The sequence below is a fragment of the Alligator sinensis genome, unplaced genomic scaffold (genome assembly GCF_000455745.1).
Source record: "Alligator sinensis unplaced genomic scaffold, ASM45574v1 scaffold639_1, whole genome shotgun sequence".
Classification (NCBI taxonomy): domain Eukaryota; kingdom Metazoa; phylum Chordata; order Crocodylia; family Alligatoridae; genus Alligator; species Alligator sinensis.
The window spans coordinates 150201-172643 of NW_005842771.1; the positions used below are offsets into that span (position 1 = coordinate 150201).

Sequence of the window (22443 nt, forward strand, 5' to 3'; positions counted from 1 at the left end):
ATTGGACATCTAAAGATAGAAGGTTATGACCCATAGTATGCCCGTAAATATAGTGTGGGCATTTCTTGGACATCTGGGAAATGCAAGAGCTCTTGGCTGGAGTTAATCTTTAATAGCTAAAACTGTCCTCTTGGTTGTGGCTTTTCACAACCCTGGTGATAATGAGACCTTATTACAAGTCATTAAGGAAGAAAAATACACATGTGCTAAAGTGCAAAGTCTTAGCTCTGGTTAAGTGGCAGAAAGTGGACTTGGGAGCAGACAGGGGTCTGGGACCAGGCTGGGGTCAGCCACTCACAGGCAGATATTTATGGCAGCCTGGCAGTGATCAGTGTTTTCTTGGATGCTGCTGAGATGGGGGACAATGCAGGGCTCCCGAAGGTCCAGAGACTTGGGTAAGTGACCCCTACATTATGATCTCCCTTCACAGGTGGGGAAACCAAGGTAGGGAATGAGTTTCTGCCTCCTCCAAAGACACCCAGTGGAGGAGCCAGGAGTAGAACTCTTGTTTCTGGGCCCCAGGGCAGCATTCTGGTTGTGCTGATTACCAGGGAGTAGTCTGTGGGTGGAGGGAGATAGCGTGTGTCTGCTGGATAACTGCACTTACAGGGTGATGACTGTGTGGGTATAGGGTAGACAACATTTTTTGGCCGGAGTGCCGAAAAAACCACAGTGTCTACCTTGGAAGGTGCTGGTGTGCTGACAAGCCAGAGCACAGAGCAGCTGTTTGCAGCCTCCCGGCTGCAGCCAGCCCACAGAGCCTGGTCTGCTTGCAGCAGGGTTTGCAGCCTCCCAGCTGCCTGCTGGGAGCAGCCTGGGCTCCGTGGCTGGCAGCAGCTGCTTAGAGCCTGGGCTGGTGGTGGTGTGCCGAGAAAAATGGTCTTGCTTGCCATGCTCAGCACATGTGCTGGGGGTTGCTGACCCCTGGCATAGGGTTTGGGTGGGGGGAGGGGTGCCTCTGTGGAGGGCTGGCTGTGCTTCCAGGGTGACAGCTCTGCAGGCTGGAGGAAAGCAGGGGACACCATAAATGTGGTACCCCCTGAATGGCAGTCATTGACCAATAGTTTTGTAGCAAGCAACTGCATGGGCAGGTTTCCTTCCATGCTAGCACAGAGACTCCCAGCTTCATGGCATGCTGCAGAGGCACTCAGCTGGGGATTGGCTGGGGTGGGAATAGTCTGTACAGCAGGCTGGCCAGGGTCTCCCTTGGCTTGCATGCATGTGAAGGGCACAGATGAGGGGGTCCTCATTTCTGCTCTCTCTTAGAGGGTGCACAGAAGCACAGGCTGGTGGTGGGCAAAGTTCCATGGAACCAGGCTTGGTTTGGCTCCTAATGTGGCTGATGGGGAAGTGTAGGCCTCATGGCTGAGGTGGGTCCACAGGGGCAAGGGGACTGAGACAAGAGCTTTGGAAATGTTGCTGGAGCCCCATGGAGCTGTAGGTACTCTCAGCTGCTGGATGGGGCAGCACAGGAGCTGGGGCAACCAGACTGAAGGCTGTGGAGCCTCTGTCTGTCTCATGCATGTGCACATGCATGTAGGTATATTGTGTAGAAAAGATGTGGAATGGGTGCTCTGAATGTGTTTGCCTGTTCTTAGAAAAAGCATCTGGAATGGGGTGTATGAGAGATTGTACGAGTGTGTGCAAAGAGGTTCTGCAAAGGTCTGTGTTTGTGTGTGTACATGCATGTGTATGTGTGTATATATTTGTGTGTGCATGTGCAACAGGGATCTGAAACTGCATGAGAATATGTAGGAAGGATTTAGAATAGACCGTGTGAAGGGGGCGTGTAAACAGGCAGGTGTGTGTATGTGTGCGCATCATGTTCTTTGGTGGGTGTATGTATATGATTACTTTTCATGCATATGTATGTTTGAGTGTATGTACATATATATGTGTTTGGGTATGTGTGCTTGTGTTTGAGCATATATATATAAATGTGTGCACACGTGTATATACCTGATAACATGTATGTTTACATATGTATGTACACATGTGTACATGATTTTAGGTGTTTGTACACACGCATGTATATATACCTGATAATGTGTGTATACACATGTGCATGTGTTTGAGTGTGTGTATGTTTGCTGACTGCAGAGCAGTTTTAAGACAGGTGTGCATATGTGTCTAAGAGCATGGGGGAGTGCGCATGCCTGGTTGCATGTGTGTGCAAGCCTATGCATGCAGGGAAGGGGGGCAACTTACATTTCTGATTTCTCTACACATCCCCAGATGTTTCCTGAATGGCTCAGAGCTGGCAGGGGTGGGGGAGGGTGTGTGTGGGGAGGGCTGGGGGTGTGCGTAGGGTGGGCGTGCCTTGCAGCATTCTTGGCAGTAACTCTCATGCTGTTGATGGTTCAGTGACGGCTCCCAGTTCTGCAGCCTGTGACCCACGGTGAGTCCTTGTGCCCACTTTCCCAGGACTTTTCTCCCCCTCAGCTTGGCAGGGGAAAGAGGAGTGTGGATGGGGCAGGGGCACAGGAGGAGGGAATGGGTTGTATAGAGGGGGCAGGCACCTAGTGCCTGTTGTCACAATCCTGGCACTGCTGTCCTCCCCTTCTCTCTTGCCCCCACCCCTGCTTGGCTTCCTGCAGCTACCCACCTTGGCACTGGTGGCCTCTGGACTGGGCAGGCTGGGCATGTGGCGGAGCCCGGAAAACAAGCTTCTCCTTTAGAGGAGGCTAAGAGAAAACAGATGCTGTGGCGAGCCATAGGGAAACATTGTCTGTATTAGGAAAGAATGAATCAGCCAACCAGAGGAGTAGATTTTTGGGGAGCGGCTGTGAGGGAGTCATGGCTCAGGAGCTGCCCAGGGAGTAGAGGCAGGAGGGTTGGTAGGTAGGAAAGGATAAACAGAGTGGGAGATGTGCTCTGGGAGGGGAGGGGTGGCAGTGGCAGAGGTCCTGGATATGGGAGCTGGCACTGTATCTCAACATCCCCTGTTCTGAACCCTTCCCTAATCCCCAGCCCTTCCCCACCCCTGCAGACTGCCTGTGCCCTGGTCAGACAGTGTCCCTTCAGTCCTGTGCTGGGGCAAGGGCGGGGCAGTTAGTGCTCTTGCTGCCTGGTTGGGAGCTAGGGCTCTTTGGGGAGTGGTGGGCTGTGTCTGCCTAACCCTGCTGGGTGCCTCGCCTGGGAGCTCTGATGTCTGTGCCCCGCAGCCCTGCCCTGATTGCCGGGGGGGGGGGGGAGCCCTGCAGCCAAACTGGTCCCTTTCCTGGCCCCGGGTGGTGCAGGCCAGAGAGGGGAGTGGGGCTATTTACTTTGTCCTGGTTGGAGTCCTGGTGCCTTGGGCTTGGGGCTAGGGCAGGCTTCAGGGGTGGTCCTCAAGGGCGAGGTCCTGGGCTGGGGTAAGTGGCATAGTGGAGCTCTCTTGTGGGAAGCAAGGGGAGATGCCTGGCCTGGGTGCAAGTGCTACCTGGGTGGGCCTTTTGTGCACAGAGGGTGCTCAGGGTCTGTGTTGTGCACTCACAGCTGCCTCATGCACATGTGCTGTACGGGGATGTATCCTGCACGTGTCACACTGATGTGGCACATATGTGCCTCATAGAGCCATGTGGCAAAAGTGTTGCACAGGGGCTCCATGATATGCTTATACTGTGCAGAGAACTGTTGCATACTCATGCTACAAAGGGGCACATCTCATGCATGGTGCTGGGCAGCTCTAATCCCAGGGGCCTGGCCTTTACTCACATGCTGTCTAGGGACAATGTAGCTGGTGCCTTGGTTTCCCCTGGGGTAGGGCTGTAAGGGGACTCCTGCTTGGTGAGTGGTACATGGAGCTGCCACAAGGAGGCCAGGGGCTATTTTTAACTTTTCCCCATCCTCAGTTGAGCAGGAGCAGGGTTTTATTAGAGAATTGTATGATTCATGATTCACAGAGAGCAACTTCCCTACCCAGCCCCCAAGCGGTGAAACACCACCACATAGGGACTGGTCAGTCTGCCTGCTACATCTGAGGATATCACCTGTCTCTGCCTACCAGCCTCCCAGGCTGGGAAGATGATTAGGAATGAACCCATGTTGTTTCTTGCAGGGTGGAGTGCATTTCACTGGCTTTGCTCAGGGCTGCTCAGTGGCCTCTTTCCCCAAGCCCTGGATTTTTACTGGCAGAAAAAGTTCCCTGACTCAGAGCCTGTGCCCCAGCCCAGTTCCTCTGGAGCTGCCTACCTCCCCTCCCACAGGCTAGTGTCAAAGCTGGTCCCTGACCTTGTGAGCTATAGGACAAGATGGGGAAACTGAGGCACAGCAGGGGTGCAGTGCTGTGCTCAAGGCCACACAGCACCGCCTGGATATTGGTGGATGTGGCTCAAGATTCACAGTGCCTGGCAGCCCCTGCTCCAGCCACAGCTTGGGTGAGAACAATGCAGCCAGGCGTGGCTGAGCCCAGGCCACCCTGCCAAGGGGAAGCAGGTCAGCTGGCAGCCAGGCCTGCAGGGCACCCGTGGGACACAGTCCCCAGAGATGCCATCCATCACAGCTGCCTGAGCAGGTTGAGTGCTGCCTCATGACCCCAGTGTCCTTTCTGCATCAGCACTAAAATCCTGCACACGAGCAACCTTTGTCCTTGGACACCCAAAGGTGCTGGCTCAGACACCCGCTTGGCACCTCCCCAGGCCTTATCTCTCCATCTGCAACACCAGGGTCAGAGACCTGCCCCCTTCCACTCTCCCAGGCACAGGCCACAGTATTGAAGGTGCACAGCTTAAGTCCGAAGGGACCAGAGAGCCTGCATGAGGGGAACAAGGGACAAAATATGGGGCAGGACAGACATGATGGTGGGGGAGATGGCTGTTGCTCCTTCCTCTGTTCCAGGGCCCCTATCCTCTGAGCTCATCATGTGCTGAGCACTCCTGGCTCCCAGGGTAGCTGACACAGGGTAGCAGCTCCCTCCACCCTGGTATAATGAAGCAAGGGAGGGGGGAGATGGGAGGACTGATGTAAGTTCTATCCCATGGTCTCATGTTGCACTGTGACTCTGCCAGAGCTTGCACCAAGCAGGGGGCACTAGCCTGCAGGGAGTGGTGGGGTCAGGACTAGGGATGGGGTACTCTATCCAGGTAGAGAGTGCGAGCCCCAAGGCCTCAGGGTCCCCAGCAGGGCTTTGGATTCTCCCAGGCATGGAAGGTCCCATGACACTTTTTGCAGAAGCCTCATATGCATCCCAGTTCTCACATGTTTAACTCCAAGCAGCCGTGATTCATATCTGCACTGGTTTAGTTGGATGCAGTATTCCTCCCTTTCCATCCTAAACTCCCATGCAAGGGAACTGTTTAACAGCTGCTTGGCTGTGCTTGGAAGGAACCTCTGAAAAAAAACAGTTGTTCTCCCCAGCTTCAGTGCTGGCCTCTGTGCAGTGATCATTGAGTGGCCCCTGTACAACCAGCAGTGATGCCTCACCCCAGATGTAGCTATATTGCAGTGGTGGATATGTGATGCTGCAGAGCAGCTATTGAAGAGGGAACATGCCCCACCCCAGAGGTGGCTGCATTGCAGGACAGAGTTGGGAAATTACCCAGAAGCAGTCTTACCTAGCTGGTACATGGGTCTCTCTGTAAACAGTTTCTGTACCTACCCCAGGGGAGGCCTTATTGCCAGGGTGGACGAGGGGCCTGTGTGGTGGGGCAGTGTGGCTGTTGGACTGGTGCTGAGCCCCACCCTAGAAGTGGCTGCATCTCAGGCCAAGTGTGGGGCCCATTCATGAGGCAGCCATGTTTCAGTGCCAGTCCAGGGCCCTTTTTCAAGCTGTGGTCTCTGCTGTTCTAGATCTCCTCCAGGGCCAGAAGGCTGGTGACATGGAGAGCCAGGGAGCAGGGCTGGCCAAGCGCCTGGCCACACTGCTTTCAGGGCTCATGGAATGCATGTGCTTTGCGGGCATCATCTTCGGCTGGGCCTCTCTGGTCTATGTGCTCAAGGGCCTGCACTACTTCGAGGACCTGTGCAAACCTGTTGCTAACATGACTGTCAACGCCACACATGAGACAGGTATGGCTGAGCTTCCAGCACACGTGTGGCAGAGGGAACGAATTCAGAGCCAGTGCAAATCATAGCATGCCCAGATGTGCATATTCATGGGTACACAAGCCCTCCTTTGCCTACCCGCAAGACTTCTCTGCCTTTCTTCCTGGTTCCCTAGTGCTTTCCCCATAAGCCCCATTTGGGCTCTTAGTAGATGGGGGGGTGGTGCAGGGATTTAGGGGATCTTTGGCTTCAGAGTGTTGGGTTTGGCTGTATGAAGAGTGCAAGTCCTGGGGACTGTGTGGAGGGGTGGGAGAGATGGTATATTGGATGGAGAGTGTTATCTGGAGAGCAGTGTGGAGGGGGTAGGGAAGTAGTGAACTGTATCTGTCCTGGGCAGTTTCTGGACTGGAGGCTTTGGGACTGAGATGGGGTATGGATGTAGGGGCTATGTGGGTGGGTTTCTGTCAGGGGAGCCAGAATGGGGGCTGTGTGGGGGTGTCTATGTAAGTGGTTTGGGGAGGCAGAAGGGTTTACAGGCAGAGGGCACGGTGTGAGTGACTGTTTCAGGGTCTGGAGGGTCTGGGCTTGGGCATGGGTGAGCTGTTTGTGGGGCTTGGGGCAGCATCCCCCCCACCAGGACAGCCCATGACATGAGCACTCTCCGCAGGCTGCAGTGAGCAGGATGAACAGTTCTCACTCATCTTTACCATTGGCTCCTTCATGAACAACTTCATGACCTTCCCCACGGGATGCATCTTTGACCGCTTCGGCACCCTTGCAGCTCGACTGCTGGCTATGTGAGTAGGGGGCCGGTGGGTGTGCACATGAAGTTGGACCTCATCCCTGGGTGGGGAGTGTGGGCTGCTGTTGGGGTCTAACACTCTTTGTGGCGCTGGTGGGGGGGGCGGGCGGGCGGATGGCCAGCGCCAGGGCCAGGGCCGGGGTTCCCTGCTTCTCCCTTCCCTCTGGCACATACACACCTCCATAGCTGGGCTGTCTCTTGCCCCACAGCACCATTATCATCAGGAAGGGGCCCAGCTTGTTTTATCCAGCTCATCCCATCTACCCTTAGCATAGCCTCCCCCCCACCACACACAGCATCATCCCCAGCTCAGCCTCATTACCTCACTCGCACAAGTTGTTCCTCTGGCTGGGAGGTTATTTTAATTTATCTGGAGAGCTCTTGGGCTGTCCTGCTGTCCATTTCCATGGGGAAGGGAAGAGAGGACATATTTTGGGTGTGAGGGTGGGGCACTTGGTGCCTTGTTGTGTAGCTGTTGAAAATAAAAGCCAGCCTGATCTTTGTCAGCCTGGAATGGTTGGGTAGGAGCCTGGGGTGGCAGGTGGGGTTGTGTGATATGGTCTCCTCAAGGGCTGGAGGAGGTTATGGGCAGAGGCGTTACTGGGCTGCTCCCCTGTCAGTGTAGAGGTGTTCTAGGGGGATATCTTAGAGCCACAGCAGAGTAGAAGCTTCAATTTGGGGTATGTCACAGAGGTCCCCTGGGTGCAGGCTCCCTGGTTGTTGATAGAAAGAGACATAAGGGGAACAAAAGGGGCAGGGGGTCACTTCTGTGGTGGTTACCCACTGAATCCTGATTACATGGCTTCAAGGACAGAGGGCTGTGATCCAGTGTGAGCTCCATTGCAGCTGTGACTGATTTATCCCAGCTGGGGATCAGAATCACTGACTCCATTGTCCCTGTGGTTACCTTATTTTAACAAGGTCCTATGGATCTCTGATTGATTTACTTCACCTGGAAATTTAGTCCATGGGCTTCAATGTGGCTGGTTTGCTCCAGCTGGGGGGTCTGAGGCTAATGCTCAGCATCTCTGCTATAAGCCCCTCCTGACCCTGCTTTGATGGGTTGGGGGTATCAGGGACATGTGGGGGTAATGACTACATCAGGTGATAGTGTGTATGGGCTGCTGGGGGTGTGGGAGGGTGATGGGTGTGTGGTATGAGACAGCCAAGTGGAAGTGATGGGTGCATGTGGCTCAGGTATATGTGGGAGCGATGAGGATGTGTGGGAGAGATGCTGAGGAAGGTCAGTGACTCCAGTGGTTTCAGGTCAGGGAGTTTTGCAGCTCATTAACTTCGCCTCAGTTGAGTTAATCTATTAATGGGCTAGGGGCAAAGTCAGGCGGCTCACATGAGCCCCACGGGGTGCTGATGTGGCGGGTTCTAGGACATACCTCCTCCCATGTCAGGTTGCACAAGCGCCTGCAAAGAGGAAGGAAGGGCTGGCTGCCCACATTCTTCTGCATGCCTGCCTGGCACGCTACATGGAGCTGCTCCCAGAACAGGACCAGGCTGCCATGCTGTTAGGATGGGCAGTTTGTGTGTGCTGACTCCCAGTGGACTCACTGCTTCCTCTTCCCTATGACAGCCCAGCTGAGCATGGAGGACAGTCCAGCCCCAGAGCCCAGGGCAGACAATGAAGGGACCTTCTCTGACCTTCTCTGATTTTACGAGCAGGTCCCAGCTGGGCTGAGAGAATCAGGGCTGGCTGGATCCACTGGTCTCAGTGGGGAAGGATCCAGCCAGGGCTTATCCATGCCTCCACTGCCAGTGTGTATTCCCAGCTGTCTGGAGGGAAAGGCTGCCCATGTCCAGGCCTTCTGTCATAGATCTTTGCCCTTCTGAGATCAGGATCCAGACCCTGGAGCTGAAAGACTTCACATGCTGGTATCAAACGAGTTATTCCATTTGGTGCTCACCATCTATCTGTCCAGCTCATCCATCTGCCCATCATCCCTCTGGGCACTTCCATTCAATCCATCCATCCATTTCCATGTGCACCTCTATCTAGTCCATCTGTCCATCTATCCTTCCACTAGTTGATCCATCCCATGGCCACCATTTGTCCCATCCATCCATCCATCCATCCATCCATCCATCCATCCCCCCAGCAGGGTTGCTTTTGTTTCTGACATCAGCTTACCTCCTCTATGATACAGGATTGGGAGACTCTTTGCCCCCCAGCTTCCCTCCGCATTACCCTGTGTCTCTATGTTTCAGATTTCTGTACACTGGGGGTACCCTGCTCATCTCCTTCTCCACAGCAGGTAAGTGCTGTCCTTGTAGATGCTGTAGGATGGGCCTGGGTAGTCTGTGCCAGGTGGTCTGTGGGCATAAAGTCCTGCTGGAGTGGAGATGTCTTGGAGATGGGACACTATCCCCTTCTCTGACCCACGATGAGGGCCCTACTCCCAGCTGGCAAGCCTGAGCTGGGTTATCCCCCAACAGCAATGCTGGTGGATCCTCTGCTTTGGGGGTGAAGAGGCAAACCCCATCAGAGTGATGTCAGCCCCACTTGTGACTGGTAACTACCCCAACAACACCACCTGATGGACAACTCTGAGCATACCCTTGGACCGCTCTGATCCCATATTGGGCACCCAAGTGCAAGCAAACTTGTGTGCTTGTGTTCCTGTGGAGTTCCACCCCTGCAAGTTGTGATGAGGCCTGGCTGTGCAGGGTGTATGCGTGCATGTGTAGATTGAGTCCCTGACTTGTGCCTTTTGTGTTCCTGGCAGCCACGGCGCTGATGCTGTTCCCCGCCATGTCACTGCTCTCTATTGGAGGGATTCTCCTTATCCTCACCAACATGCAGGTCTGACTCCATGTGGACTCCTCACTGGGACAGGTCCAGTTGTGGGGGGATGGGCTTCAGTCTCTTTGTGGGGACCGTATCACCTCTGTTGATGCCTAATTGACACCAGCTGGGCATGGGGGCAGACTCAACTGGGGGAGTAGAGATATGCTGTCCCCTGCCGAGCCCCGTGGGCTGAGGGTGTCCTGGTGGGGCAGATGCCCTGTCCAAAGTGCTGCCCTTGGAGAAGGAAGGCTGAAAGTACCTGGGATGGGCTGGCTCTGGAGATCCCTTAGGGGCTTTTAAGTCCACCCACCCTGCTCTATGGGGAATACTTAATCTCCTTCAGGTTCCTCACGGGAGAGTAGCCCAGCAGGACCCAGGATGCCCAGACAGGTTCTGGGACTGGGGGTATGGACTTCCTTGTCATACAGAAGATAGAGAAAGCAGCAGGAGGGGAAGCTCTTTGAGCTTGGCAGGGAGGACATGGGGGTGGGCAGGGTGGTCATGAGGTGAAAGACTCCTAGCTCCTTGCACAAGGTGAGAAAGAGAACAGCAGAATAAAGCCTGGTGCTGCGGAGAACACAGATTACAGGGTCTCTTGGGAAACCTGCCTTAGGGGAGGAGCTTCCAAGAGAGGTGGCAGCTTCTTAAACATTGCTTGGGGTGCAAGCTCTGATGAGTGCAAGGGCTAAGGCAGGGGGGAAAACACTGGTCCAGTGTTGTTTAGGCATGAGCTCCTCATGGCCTGGGAATAGCAAGGGATTGCCCCAGCAAATGGAAGCTGGAACTGGTAGTGATGGTGGGCACAGAGGGGCAGTGAAGAAATCTTATAAGGGATGTAAAGGCTACAGTGAGAAATGCTCTGTTAGGCACTAGAAGGATGAGGCAGCTGTCCAAAGAGAGATGGTGACTCCTCAGGGAAGGGGAGAGCAGAGAGGACTGACATTTGTGATGCCTTTTTTACTTGATTTTTCACTGGAAGACTAACTGTGAAAGATGCTAACAAAATTGGCACCAGGGGAAGAACTGAGCTGGGAGAGGGGAGGAGCAGGATAGAGACTCCTTAGAAAAGCCAGGTGTTTTCTGATCAGCTGGACTTGAAGAGCCAGCTCAGAGAGCTGGCTGAGGCAGTCTCAGAGCCTTGAGGGTACAGCTGAGCATAAGTGTTGACAGCGGGGGGCACAGCTCTGCACCCCTGCTGCTGCCTGGAGCTGGCTCCACCTGCGCTGCAGCCCCATGCCCCACCATTGGTACAGAAATCTGCAGGGGGGCATGTTCCCCCTGCACCCCCTTTCTCCCCCCCCATGTCACCTATGCTTGAGGGATTGTGAGGACTCTTGGAGGTCAGACGAGGCTCCCCTGGCTGGGAAAGGAGGACCCAGGGAATTACAACTCAGACGGTCAAGCCTTGATTCCTTGAAAGACACTGGAACGTGAAACCAAACTCTCTGTGAGTACCTGGAAGCTAATACAGTGTCACAGACCAACCAGCAGGATTGGTCCAGATCAAGGACCAATCAGGCCTTTCCTTCTGTGACCAAGGAACAGGTCTTGTAGGTAGGGGAGAGATGCCAGATGTGGTACAGCTGGACTTCAGTAAAACTTTTGACCCTGTTTCACTTGACATCCTCTGAGGCAAACCAGGGAAATGCAGTCTAGTAGACACCCCTGTAAAGCTGATACATGGCTAACAGGAAAACTATCCTCACAGAGTAGCTATAAGTGGCTCAGCCATCAGGCTGGAAGGTTGTATTAAGTGGGGTCCCCTGGTACCATTCAGTATTTATACTACCAGAGAAAATTTGCAATGAGTGTAGTTGAAAGATGTCACAAGAGCTTTGGAGGACTAGGTTAGAATCCAGCTTAATCTCACGCCATTGGAGAAGAGGTCTGAAATGAACGGAAGGAAATGCAGTAAGGACAGACATGGTATTCTGAGCTAGCTGGAACCGCAAGCTGTACAAATATAAAATGGGGAACGACCAGCCAGGCTGCTGTTCTGCAGGAAAGGATTTTAGGGCTCAGAAACACGTGGACTGAATATGAGCAAATGCTCTCATGCTGTTGCGAAAAAAAGCCAGCACGCTGTTGGAATGTAGGAGCAGGAGTGCTGTCTCGATGGCATGGAAAATCATCCTTCCCCTCTGCTTGGCTCTGGTGAGGCCAGAGTTTGTGGCCAGTTGAACATCCAGGAAGTAGTAGAGAATCCAGAAGAGAGCAACTAGAATCACCCAAAGTCTAGAAACCAGGACCTCTGAGGCTAGACTGAAAGAACTGGGTGCACTTAGTCAATAGGAGAGAAGCACGAGGGGTTTGGGAGAGCAGTCCTCAAATATGTCAGACATTTCTGCAGAAATGAAGGGCATAAAAGGTTCTCCATGTCTTCCAGGGGCAGAACAAGAAGCAACAGGCTTTGATTGCAGCAGGGAAGGTTGGGGGTGGAGATTAGGAAGAGCTTTCCAGCTGCAAAGATGGTGCAGGGTGAGATTGCTGGGGAGGTTGTGAGGCTTTTGAGAGCAGGTTGGACAGAGTTCCCTCAAGGATGGTCTATCTGGGGTCAGGCTTGGACAAGGGGGCCCCTTGACATCCTTTACAGCCCTGTTTTTTGTGATTTTTGTCACCTGAGCCCTGGGCAGTCCTGATGGGGTTAATGATCATGGACTGGGGTTCTTGTTCTTGCAGGTGGGCAACCTGTTTGGGAAGCACCGGTCAACTATCATCACTTTGTACAATGGGGCCTTCGACTCCTCCTCTGCTGTGTTCCTCATCATCAAGGTGAGCTCCGTCAGGGCGGGAGAGGGGGCAGGGACATGGGCCAAACACCCACTAATCCAGGCATGATTTGTCCCTGCCAGTGGAGACGTTGCCCTGGTACAGACCCTGCTCAGCTCCTCTGAGGACACGTGTCCCTCAGGGCTTGGCATTCACAGGATTCTGAGCCCCTGGGATTCTTTCAGCAAAAGTCCCCAGAATACGCCTCCTTCCTCCCCATCAGGTGACATCTGCATTTTAACATTATTCTGATATCTAGGGCTCCTCCCCAAACAGGCACCCCCTTTTGGGATTGGTCTTGGTAGTTGTTCAGCCCTTCTGGCCCACATGGGAAAGCTCCTTTGAAATGCAGGCCATGCATAGAGCACGTTTCACCTGGGGGACACCCCACCACAGGGCAGTTCATCCAGCTTCAGCAAACTGTTTGGTAGATTAAGTGGGGACTGGCATTTGGGAGCCCACCATGTCAGGGGTGTCATCTCAGGCCCAGGACACCCCCACCCACCCCATGGTGGAGGCAACAAGGAAGATCTGACAGGGGTGGATGGCTCTGTACACATCCTGATTCCTTCTTCAGAGCAGTGGTTCTCAACCTTGTTAGATCCGAGGCACCCCTCAAAAAATTCTTGTGCTTAGTTTTCACTTATCTTTTGATTATGGAAAAATAATAGAAATGTTTTTCTGTTGCTAAGAACTCAGAATGCCCATAACAGGGTGGAATGGTTTTAACACCATGGATTCCTATTTGAAATTTTGGAGTTTATCTTGTGAATCATGTTTGTGCACCTAACAGTGCTAACGTTACGTAGACCCCATGGCGCCCCTGCAAGGATCTCATGGCATCTAAGGTGCTGTGGGGCCTTGTTTGAGAATCACTGCCCTGGAGCATCTTTTCTTTGCCCCTGTTGGTGATGGGACATGTGACAAGTTAGACCCTTAGCCTGTCCCCACCTGCAAGAGTGTATGCTCTGCTCTTCTCATCAGCATCATCTGCAGCTGTATGGACAGCCAAACAGTGTAGGGCACAGTGCTGTGCTTGGGAGTGGAGGTCACCCTGCTCGGGAGCCCTTGGCAGACCTGCAGAGTACATAGCATCTAGGATTCGCTGGCAGGGTCTCCCCTGGGAGGCTGAACCTTTGTAGGAACAGGTTCCAGAGATCAAAGTACAGGTACAACTGGTGCCTGAATAGATAGGAGTCTGTACCCAGCAACCTTTACTCTGTGCTGATGCTGGCCAAGCTGTGGCTATTAGGAGGTTGCAGGGAGGCAGTGTGGCTGAGAGCAGGGCTGAGTTAGATCTGGGGGATATCCCCATCCTGCTGAGGACCTGGGGAAGGCACCTACACCCTTGTGTGCCTCAGTTTCCCTTTGTGCATGCTTTCTGAGGTAGGCGCTATCCCATTGGCTGTGTGCAGTGTTTGATGTTATCTCTGTGAGCCTCTGAGATGTCATGGTAACCTCAGTATAACCCCACCTGGAGGGGCTGAGCTCACCTGGTGTGGCTGTAGGGGCCCCTTCAGTCCATCCTTAGCCTCTGTCCCCTGGGATCTCCATTCACTTGTGTACATGAGAGTGACTTTCCCTTGCTACTGGGTCTGGGGCTGGACTGTCTCCCTGGGGTCAGCCCAGGGCATGATTCATACCTGTTAGACTCTCCCAGTCCTTGCCCCTTCCCCCAGTCAGGCAGGCCCCTGCTTGCTGTGTATTGGCCCTTGTATTGGCGATGTATTGCTGTGCATTGCCGTTGCTGAGGACAGTAGGCAGGTCCTGGCAGGGGTGGGACTCCAGGGCAAGAATGCTTCTCATGCACCACCACCTTGCCCCTGCAGATTAGCACCCCCTATTGCCAGGCTGGGGCATTGGTGCCAGCCCTGCCTTCTGGGTAGAGCACCTCCTCCTGTTCCTTTCAGTACAGCACTGCCTGCTGCTGTTGCTAGAAACCCTTTGAATCTCAGGGCCCTGGCATCCGTTAGTGAATGTGCTGCCACCCCTGACTTTGTCCCCATCTGTCCCAGGGATGTAGAAAAACAGCCCCCTGCCCGGTTTCTCAAGGGAGTGTGCTAAGCACGAGAATCATCATTGTTGCCAAGGACCTGTATTGCCTTGAGGCTCTAAGTACAGGACCTTGCTGTGCTTGGTGCTATGCAGGTTCCCCAGCTGACACACCTACAGCCTTTGCCCACCGGTCTGCAACCAGGGATATAGTCTGGCCTCCTGCTGTGGAGCAGTGCCCCCTGCTGCCCCTTGATCAGCCTTGTGCCAGGTGGTGTGTTGGTGCCCCCTGCTGGTTTGCAGTTAATTCACCTGCATCATTTTCCAGGCATTGATTCTGCAAGCCTGAAGCTGCCCCTTTCTTAGGTAGTACTGAGCCAAGCTCAGCTCTTCAGTTCTGGCTGGGTGATGGTACCCAGCACATGCCTACTGCACATCTGTAGGGCCCCCCAGTTAGTGCAAGAATGTCTAGATTTTGGTGCCAGCTTGGCAGGAGTTAGACCTGCTGAGAGTTTGGTTTGCAGCTCAGCAGAAGGGCAGGGAGCGTCTCATTGCACTTGGCAGCTGAATGCTCATTCATGAGTGCCTGGTATTGATTGGGACAGATGTTAATAAGCCTGCAGCAAATATAGCCTAATGGAGTAGTGCCTTCCTGGCCAGCCGGGTAGGCCACCAAACAGAACCCACAGCAGCAAAGAGACCTGCGCAGTCCTAAGGCTTGTGTCCCTCTCCTGACTTGCAAAATCAGGGGATCCCTCTTCCCCTCCTCTCCGGGTCCAGGATTTCCCCACGTGCTCAGAGCTTGGCATCTGTCACACTAGCTGGCTTTGTCAGAGAGCTCAGCGAATGAGGAGTGTCCTGGAAGGCAAGGGTGGGCAAGGGCATTAGTGCTGCCTGGTCCCAACTGGGGAGGTCTGGTCCCTGAGGGATAAGAGTGTTAGTTCCTGGGCTCACTTTCAGCATGAAGCCACATGGCAGCCCATGCTGTGCCTGCACTGCTGGGGCACTGTGTTCTGGCTCCCAAGTTGGCCTTTCCCAAAAGGCGGAGTTAAGGTGGCAGAGGGCAGGGCACAGGGCTCTACCCACCCATCCCAATGCCCCCTGCCCCCTAGCCAGGAATAGAACCCAGGCTGGATGTCCTGACTCACCATCTCATGCTCAACCCTCTAGTTTTGGGGAGGGGGTGATGTTTGGACTTGTGGGATTGGTAATACCTGCCCATGAGAAGGTTCAGTCAGGCTGAACCCAGTGCTTAAATGTAGCCATCTCTGAGAAAAAGGTATAGAGTGCAGCAGCACAGAACATGGCCAGCTATTGGTACCAGGAAAGGACCCCACCATGGGCTGGGGAGCAGGCTTGGGTTGTAGGATGTCAGTTGCCTTGCTTTGGGGCTGCCAAGCTTTATGTTGGGCCATACTGGAAGGTCCCTAGTGAACCCATAAACTCCACTTGCCAGGACCCCAGTTTTTCAATTGAGCTCAAATGGGGGGGCATCACTTGCAGTGCAGAGCCTCCTAGTGCCACACTAGGGTATTGAAGTCAGCCCAGACACCAGGGCAAGAATGCTTCCCACTCACCCCCACCTTGCCCCTGCAGACTAGCACCCCCTATTGCCAGGCTGGGGCATTGGTGCCAGCCCTGCCTTCTGGGGAGACAGCACCTCCTCCTGTTCCTTTCAGTACAGCACTGGCTGCTGCTGTTGCTGGAAACCCTTTGAATCGCAGGGCCCTGATATCCGTTAGTGAATGTGCTGCTGCCCCTGACTTTGTCCCCATCTGTCCCAGGGATGTAGAGAGACGACCCCCTGCCCAGTTTCTCAAGGGAGTGTGCTAAGCATGCGAATCATCATTGTTGCCAAGGACCTGTATTGCCTTGAGGCTCTAAGCTCAGGACCTTGCTGTGCTTGGTGCTGTGCAGGTTCCCCAGTTGGCACACCTACAGCCTTTGCCCATCAGTCCTCTCACAACAAGGGGTTTGAGCACTGCCTGGCAGGGAGCATGGTGGACCAGCTGTGAGGTCTCAGCCCTGTGCTGTCATGCCCAGAGGAGCCCAGCTGCATCAGGGTAGCATGCTCCTGTGGTCAGGAGTAGGAGGAAGTGTGGTTTTACAGGCAAAGCAAGACATGGCAGAGGGAGTCTTGTGAGTGCTGTGCCTGGCTTTGGCACTGACTCACTGTGTGGCCTTGGATGAGTCATCTCCCTTATCCATATCTCAGTTTTCCCTCACCTGTCTGGACCTCCTCAGGACACAGAAGCTACCCATTCCTCAATGTTTCTGTGCAGTACCTAGCGCCCTAATTTCTGCTGGGGCCTGTGCAACGCCCAGTATAACAGAGCCTTGATCGCAAGGTCTGTGCAGTGCCTGGTACAATAGGGGCCCTGATTCCAGGCAGGTTCTTTACATGTCTCTTCCATTCCTAACATGTTCCACAAAGTCTAGCTTGCCCCTTATACTTCCCCTGCTTTTGCCCACAGCTGTTGTATGAGAAAGGCCTGATCTTGAGGGACATGTTCCTCTTCATCACTGCCTGCAGTGCCTGGCACCTGATCCGCACCTTCTTTCTGATGCCTAAGCAGCACATCCCCTACCCACTGCCTCCAGGATACAGTTATGGGTAAGGCCCCCTCCACTGCTCCTGTGGGAATCTTCCTGCTCCTCCTTCCTCTCCCCTTGAACCCGAACCTCTGACCTCCTTAGAAGCTTAGAATCATATAGAAGCAGGGCTGGGAGGGACCTCGTGGGGTCATCTACACCTGGTGCAGGCAGGCTGGTTCAGCTTGGGCTGGTGCCTGGGACCCTGCCTGAAGAGTGGTTCCCCCACCCCCTGCCTGCTGTGGGGGCCGGGTGGGAACTGCATGGTCTTGTCCCCCAACCTGGGGTGGGGCCTGACTGGCTCCCTGTCCACAGTATGACCTGTAGGAAATCTCAGTCCTACCACACCTATGAGGAGAGGCAGCCAGCCCACAGAGGCGGAAGCAATGACCTGCAGTCGGAGCCTGTTCTTGCAGAGGCTGACCGCAGCCCCAATGACTTCCTGAGCAAAGGTAGGGGCTTGGCCTGCTTCCTCTGCTCCATATCCCCAGGCCCTTTCCAAGGCCCTTGCTTCTGCTTTGTTGGTTTGGGGGGGACCCTCTGCCCATCCCAGGGACAGGACAATGCACCGGTAGTCCCTAGAGCCCTGCCTGCCCCTATGAGAGGAAGTGGAGGAGCCCCATCAGGGCATCCTGGTATACCCTTCCCAGTCTGGGTGGACTGAGGACCCACTGAAGAGACTCCTCCACGAGCCTGAATGAGCCATTGCTCTGGGTTTGGATGGTACCAGGCTTCCCCAGCAGGGACCTGCCACACACAGAGGGAATGACTTCCCTGACCTAGGGCCAGAAAAGCAGGTCAGAACTACCCTCGTGGGCACTGGGGACAGGCGTGGGGCCAGATGGAGGGTTTTGTGGGGGGCATGGCTGGTGAAGGGGAGTAGGTGTCAGGGAAGGCACGGTTGATGACTGTGCTGTATAGGCAGGGGTGTGGCCAGAGGAGGAAGCATGGCCAAAGGAGAAGTGTCTCAATGGCGCTGTGTCAAGAGGCTGGGCCTAGCCAAAGGGAGGGAGGTAGGATGGCCACATGGTTGTTTTGTCAGGGAAGGGGCATGGTCAAAAGGAGATGTGTTGGGGATGGAGGGACATGGCCAGGGGTAGGGTGTGACCGGATCCCTCCTGTCAGGCTTCCTCTGTGGGGGAGTGTTGCAGCCTGGTGGATATGCCAGCCACCCCAGGGCTGCTCTGCTTTTCCCTGTGGACATGTTGCCCCTTAGGCACTGGGGGATGCACAGGTAGCACAGAGCTGTGCCTAGAGCAGCATGCTCCCTAGAGTGTGGACCATGTAGGGGAGCTGCTGGGGGAGGGGCCCATGTGGATTGTGCCTAGGGCTTGTGCCCCAGGAGAGTCCCAGAGTGGGGAGGCTTGGGCACCAGCACTGATGGGCAAGCCAGTGGGCCTGGCACTTGGCCTTGGGTGTCATTATTTCCTGGACATGAAGAAGGCAGGAGCTGATTTCCCTTGCTCTGTCTGGCCTTCCTCGCCCTTTGTGGCCTCTGGTCAGCCCCCCCTACAGCACCTCTGTGTGTTTAGATATCATGAGAACTGGGAATTATGGCCCCTTGGATTTCCCCTACATCCCCTCTCCCAGCATAACCAAGGGGCTTGCATTGTGCACTCAGTCCCCCACCAGCTGACCTGGGTGCCATTGCAGGCCACAAGGAGCCTCCTGTCCGGTCCTTCCAGTCCTGTGTCATCTCCAAGCTCTTTTTCTGGCACCTGGTGTGGCTGTCAGTGATACAGCTGCGGCACTATTTCTTCATTGGCACCCTCAACCCCATGCTGGAGCACCTGGCTGAGAAAAACACTGCACTGGGTATGGGATGGGATAGAGGGAGAAGCGGGAGAGGTGATCCAAGAGAATGGGAGGAGGGATTGGGACAAGGGTTTCCCTGTATACATGGCCTGGGGTGGGAGTATGAAGGAGGAGGGAATGGGGTGGAAGGTGAGAGGAGGGAATCAAGGTGGAGGAAGAGGACAGGGATGGAGGGAGGGAGGGGGGTGAGTGTCAATGAGGGAAGTGGTGGGCATATCTATAGCTGTGGAGCTTTACCCTCAAAGCCTCAGAGGCCTGGATGAAGGTGGTTTGCTTATTGTTAACTTAGTGTGTAGAAGGGAAACTGAAGCAGGGGGTGGGTTGCTGGCAGGCGGGGGTGCAGAACATAAGAATCACCTGCTCTAGGTTTCATCTGGCTCAACCCTCCAGCCCTGGGGGGTCAGAGATGGGGGTGGGTATGAGGCCCCTTGGACAGTCCTGTCCTTTCACACCACTGTACCCTCTTTTCCCAGTGAGCACCTACACCAACGCCTTTGCCTTCACTCAGCTCTGTGGGGTTCTGTGTGCCCCCTGGAATGGCCTCATCTTGGATCGCCACAAGCGCAGGAGGGGCAAGGATGGCAGCACCCACGGTAACAGTTCCCATGTAATCTGATGCATCCTCTTTCTCAGAGCCAAGCTGGCCTGATACTGTGACCTTCTCCACAGCAATGCCTGGCTGGCCCCTGGTGCTGTGGACTTCCCTATGGCTGTGCCATGCTGTGGACTCTGCTATGCTGATCCTGGGCTGAGTTCCGTGTCTCCCTTCTGTCCCAGGTGCCTCAGACTCCCTGACTGACCTGCGCTCCTGCGTGCTGTCGCTGGCAGTGACGGTGGTGCAGAGCGTGGGGTTCTCAGTGTGTGCCACCGTGCCTGTGCTGCCTGTGCAGTACGCCACCTTTATCCTGCAGGTGCTGAGTCGTTCCTTCCTCTATGGAGGCAACGCTGCATTTCTGGCCATTGCGTGAGTCATCTGATGGGGTTCACAGGGCTCCAGGGGGTGGGCGAAGGAGATGGTCCAGGATTGGGAAGGGGCAGGGCAGAAGCAGTGGGGGCAGAGGCAATGGTGGACGGGAGGGGAGTAGGTCTGAGAGATGCCTGGTGGTGGTTGGGGCAGGAGGAGGGTTCACCTCTGGCCCCTCTTACACCAGTGTCCCCAGCATCCTCCCTGCCCCCTGCCGCCCCCCCCCCCCGGTTGTACCCCACTTCCTGTATGTATTCTCTCTGCAGCTTCCCCCTGGAGCACTTTGGGAAGCTCTATGGGCTTGTGATGGGTCTGTCAGCTTTGGTATCGCTCCTGCAGTATCCCTGCTTTGCACTCGTCAAGGGACCCCTCAATGGAAACCCTTTCTATGTGAGTGTTCAGTTTGGCAGGGAGCATCATCCAGGGTTGGGCAGGGGGTAGGGTGCTTTATTGATACCCTAGCGGGAAAGACATGGGTTACCCATGTTGGTTCTAGGGGGCATGTTTGCAACATCTGAGGGTCAAATGGAGTGCGCCATGCATGTTCTTGAGGGGGAAACTTTACTGACACCCCAAAGCGGGTGTCTTTTGGGGAGAACTTTATTGACACTCCAGAGAAGCAGACAGGAATTATGCATAGATGGATCTAGAGGAACTTTTTTGATAATCTAGAGTGGAAGACAAGTAGTCCTTGAGGAGAGAGCTTTCCATATGCTCTCCAGTGAGCATGGGGTGCCACAGAGAAGGCCTGGGGATGTTTATTGACCCATGAGAGTGAGGGTCAGGGAGAGTCTTATCCACAGTTCTGCAGAAGTTTGTCCATGTGGGGACTTCATGGCAGGAGGCTCTGGTAGACATCCTGGAGGGAGGAACAGAGTGTGTCATATAGGCCAGAGTGAGAGACGTAGAGGGGTCTGGGGGTCTGTGGAGCTTTTTGACACCCCTGAGTGAGAGATGAATGTATAGTATTGTTAAGGAAAGGGATTGTTTGACTTCCTGAGTGACAGCCAGGGAATGGCCTAGACAGGGGCTTTATGGAGAATTTGTACCAACTCCTAAAGTGAGATGGGGGCAGTGCTGCACACAGGACTGTGATGTGAGAGGTAGGAATGCCCCATACAGTGCTGGAGGTGGGAGAGGCTTGGGGGGACCTTTAGCTATGCCTTAGCATCAGGGACAGAGGGGGCCCTATTCTGGGTCTGGGTCATGTGAGCTTTATTAACTACTTGTCTCTTAGAGTGAGAGATAGGGAGTGTCCCCCTCAGGGCCAGGCCGGGGGGTTTACTTTATTGAACCACTGAAATGATGCAGGAAGCAAGGATTTTTTTGATGATGTCTTTTATTAAACCAACTATATAGCTGGGAGAGCTCTCCAGACCTGAGGAAGCACACTTTATGCCTTAAAGCTTATCTAACATCTCTCCCAGCTATACAGTTGGTCCAATAAAAGATATCATCAAAAAGCCTTGCTTCTTGCATATTTCCTGAACCACCACAGCTACAACATTTCAACCCTGTTGAGGTGAGTTAGCAGGTGCCCCACACAGGGCTCTTCAGGCTGTGGAAGAACATTATTTACACCCTGAACTGAGGGACAGGGAGTGCCCCTATGGGGCAAGGGACATTTTGTTTAACACCCTGGTGCATATGAGGTTCACAGTTTCATTGTCCTATCCCCAGGTGAACATTGGCCTCACCGTCATCATCCTCCTGGGCTTCGTCAACCCCTTGATGGTGTTTTGGGAATACCAACGTAGGGAGAAGGAACAAGCCACGGAAGGGAACAGTTCCCTGTCCTCATCACCGAAGAAGGCTGATGTTGAGTCTCCTATCTGAAACCACAGGGCTGTCTGGGGACTGTTTTTCATGGAAAAGGGAAGGAGAAAAGGGAATTTCAGGGTGCTCCAGCCCCTAGTACCTCTTCATCTATGTTTGCCCAACTCAGAATGTTTACTACCATCTCAAGCCATTCTCAGACTCATTTAAAAGAGGAGTAATTAGAGAGATATTTATTTTTACAGATACTTAATTTTATAGTTATTTTTATAGCCCTGTTGGTCTGAGTCCTTTATCTCCCTCTTCCCTGTTCTCACACAGGACAATTAGGAAGATGCACTAACTGTATTTACATGTATTGTTCTGCTTGACTACAGTTCTATAGTTGGGTGTGTTCATAATAATTATGGAGGTAAAAGTGCTAGCTTGCTCCTTCCTACTTGAAACCCAATAAATACTAATGGAGAGATCCCAATATGCCGTAGCCCTGTTGCCTGTTGGCCTCACATCTGGGCTTTTCCAAGGTTCCTGGGTTTCATTTAAGGCTGCTAAGGACCTTCTTGTCTGATATGCTGCCAATTACAGGACATGGACTTTGACCCCATAACTCCTACACTGATCCCCAATTTCCAGGATGCTTCAGTCTCTTACGTTGTCGGACAACTATTCATCCACTCCAGCCCCTCTTGCCTACCAGAGCCACAGAGCAACCAAAGGGAAAACAGTACACAGTACACCATGAGTGAAGAGAGGAGAAGGTGGGAGTACTTCCCATGCCCTGGCAGGGAATACATTATGTTAGTAGATGCCCAGAGAGTTCTAGGAGGAAGACTGCTCCCAGCAATAGAGGAACGCAAGCCCCCCTCAATCCATACCAATGTGACCGAGGGAGGTGGGGGGACACCCCTCCTGACCCCAGATCTGGAGATCAGTTTGACCTTGAACAAGATTCTCCAGCCTGGTATAAGAGGT

The 22443-nt window shown here is 54.0% G+C and overlaps 1 protein-coding gene across 2 annotated transcripts; it reads left to right on the forward strand.

Annotated features, from left to right (window-relative positions):
- The first annotated feature begins 202 nt into the window (after positions 1-202).
- Positions 203-21946, forward strand: SLC43A3 (solute carrier family 43 member 3). 2 transcript variants are annotated; one of them, XM_025216873.1, is made up of 13 exons: positions 203-395; positions 5770-5988; positions 6632-6761; positions 8984-9030; positions 9502-9578; positions 12243-12335; positions 16799-16938; positions 17232-17368; positions 18570-18731; positions 19205-19324; positions 19509-19695; positions 19962-20085; positions 21376-21946. In XM_025216873.1, the coding sequence occupies exons 1-13, from the start codon at positions 344-346 to the stop codon at positions 21529-21531; spliced, it is 1644 nt and encodes a 547-aa protein (XP_025072658.1). In that variant the 5' UTR covers positions 203-343; the 3' UTR covers positions 21532-21946. The 2 variants fall into 2 exon arrangements, with proteins under 2 accessions (XP_025072658.1, XP_006034832.1); XM_006034770.2 differs by lacking the exon at positions 203-395 and adding an exon at positions 2338-2398.
- Positions 21947-22443: the final 497 nt, after the last annotated feature.